The sequence below is a fragment of the Bidens hawaiensis genome, unplaced genomic scaffold, assembly GCF_021521415.1.
Source record: "Bidens hawaiensis isolate Kalapana, Puna unplaced genomic scaffold, B.hawaiensis_p1.1 tig00419396_1, whole genome shotgun sequence".
Classification (NCBI taxonomy): Eukaryota; Viridiplantae; Streptophyta; class Magnoliopsida; order Asterales; family Asteraceae; genus Bidens; species Bidens hawaiensis.
Window position 1 is genome coordinate 1,773,510 of NW_027504847.1, and position 2,684 is coordinate 1,776,193.

General features: G+C 40.2%; 1 protein-coding gene across 1 annotated transcript; it reads right to left on the bottom strand.

Moving 5' to 3' along the window:
• Nucleotides 1-221: 221 nt before the first annotated feature.
• Nucleotides 222-2,368, bottom strand: LOC143608557 (CBS domain-containing protein CBSX5-like). The gene is made up of 2 exons (XM_077083571.1): nucleotides 1,969-2,368; nucleotides 222-1,344 (listed from the first exon to the last, which is right to left on the bottom strand). The coding sequence occupies exons 1-2, from the start codon at nucleotides 2,313-2,315 to the stop codon at nucleotides 495-497; spliced, it is 1,197 nt and encodes a 398-aa protein (XP_076939686.1). The 5' UTR covers nucleotides 2,316-2,368; the 3' UTR covers nucleotides 222-494.
• Between the last annotated feature and the right edge of the window lie 316 nt (nucleotides 2,369-2,684).

The following is a 2,684-nucleotide window of genomic DNA, read 5'->3' on the forward strand; positions in this document are numbered from 1 at the left end:
AGCACACTCGACACCAGAGGTGGACAAATAAACCGATTAACTAAATCAAAAATCAAATCGATACCGAACCGGTTTAAAACCTATTATGTAGAAACGGGGTTGGAATCGATTGAAACAATAGGTTCAGTTACGGTTTCTAATTTTCACCACCAAAACCAGTTCCAAACCGGTTAATCGGGCCAAAACCGGGCAAAAACGGGTCAAAGCCTGAACTGAAACCGAGGGTAACCTGGTCACGAAACGGGTTTCAACCCAAACTGAAACCGATTATAATCCGGTTTTGACTTTTGTTGACCAACCTGAACGGGTTTCAAACCAAAATCGTTTTAAGTTTTAAACCAATTTATACACCTCAACTTGACAAAAACAAACACATCATTCGGATCCGAATTCACATATTCAACTCATCAACCAAACACGATTCACCTTAATACAAAACCACAAATCACTTATTACACAAATAATCACATTACAAAACTTAATTAACATTTCTCTTAATTCATCATCCTCTCTAAATGCTCCCGGAAAACCTCTAACATACCCGAAAACCGAACGATCCCGACGACGCTACAATCCTCCTCAATCACCCAAACATAGCTCACTCGGTGCGCAATCGCTTGTATCATAACCGCCACCAACGAACTCTCGGGATAACACACTATCGCCTCCGCCATTCTCGTAACCCGTGCCGAGTAACTACTCGACCGACAATACCTACCGGAAAACTTCGCCGGCGCCGGTGAACATTCGTCGTCCGACGACGAAAATAAATTATTATTATTAATATTATTAAATTCAGTCAACATTCCGGTCAAATTCCGGTGTTTTAACCCGGTTTCGACCAGCCGGAGAATATCCTCCGGCGGACCGCCGCAGTCGATGTACGCCATGAGATCGACGACGGAGAGCGTGGCGATCGCCGCGGCGGCGGTCTCGTCGGCGTACGCTAACGTGAACGGAGAAATTTCTCCGATGAGGGTTCCGTCGTCGTCGGTGACGGCGACGGAGGTTTGGTCGGAAAGTGACGTCATGATGGCGTCGACGGCCGTGGACGCCGGCGAGTGGTATTTGACGGTGAGGATGTCGGAATCGATGATTCCGAGGGATGTGACGGAGTAGGCGGCGGTAGGGGTAAAAAGGGCAATTGAGGTTAGTAAGAATCGGATGATGTCATCTTGCGTCAGCCAACAGTATTCCACGCCGTTGGCGTGGGTGGTTGATGTAAGTGATATTCCGTCGTCGGTTAGGATGTGTTTTCGTTTTGAGGCGATTGTGATTCGGCTGCTTATTGGTACCACGAGGTTTTGCGCTCCGTTGATGATCATATCAATTGCTTCGACTAAACTGCAAAAATTTAAAAACAAAAAGAAATAAATTAATTAATTAAGACGACGGACAGAAACAAATATTAAAAAAATGTGCGAAATATACAAACCGTTTGATATCTAATTTTCGTTGTTTTAAATGGTCGTCTGAATAAGTTGGACAACTGTTTAATTAAAAAAAACATTTTAAAGTTTGACCGTCGATGGTTAAAATGCTCTTACTAATTATTTTCAAAGACGTTTGTGTCCGGCACAACGTCTGGATATTATTCAAACGACCATTCTACTAAACAATTATAAAATTTGACTTTTTTTTTTGTCCAAAACGCGTCTGAGTGTGTATGAACTGTTTTTTGAAAGTACTAGAAACTATTTAATGTCATTATATTATTTATTTACTTTTTTTTCTTGCACTAAATTAAAATAAAAAAATTTAAAACAAAATTAACTGACAAAGACAATACATTGAAAAAAATCTTTCGAAAAACACTTAGACGGTCATTTTAACTAAACATAATTAAACTTTAAAAATTACTGGTCAGAACAGCCATTTAGACCGTGCTGCCCACAGTCAACTTTGAAATTATTGGTTAAAACGGCTCGGTCAGTATTTTGATGAAGAACACAATTTTAAAGTACATACCATGTGGAGGGCTCCACATGTCTCACAGTACCACAATCAGTTGCCACCAAAACAGACACAGGAGAGTCCAGAGCAGTAGCCGGAGCCGCGATGTTATCGGGTTTACACAAGTAACAAATAATATCAACCATGCAAATTTTGCCTATACAAAGGCAATCAGAGATGTGGGTTTCGTCCTTGATGGTGTTAGACTGGTGGGTGCAAGTCCAAATGCTTATATGGGTGTCGTCGGTCGACTTAAGCGCGGTTAAAGCGTGGCGAATGGTTGCGGAAATTGAGAGTGATTTCAAAGGTGGTTTGCCGAGACAAAGGTCAGCTACCTCATGGGATAATAAACGAGCTGCCATACACAAATAAAATGGTTTTTGGCTAGGGGGTTTTGGAGTAAAGGTAATATGAGAGTGTGTGTGTTTGGATATTGATGTGTGGGGTGAAGGATGTACATATATATATATAGGCATGGTTTGTAATTTAGTAATTAGATGATTTTTATATTAAATATTGGTGTTAAAGAAAAGATAATTTTTATATAAAAAGTGCATTACTTTTTCATTTTAAAAAAAAATCGATGACTTTCTTGTGTGTTATGACTTTCTAGTTTGGATAATCATGTTACCTTAGGGGCTGTTTGGTTTATTCAGATCTGTAAACAGACAGCCTTTTACTCTGATTAGACTATGTTGTTTTAACCGGGTCCACGCAAGCTTTCAAAATTT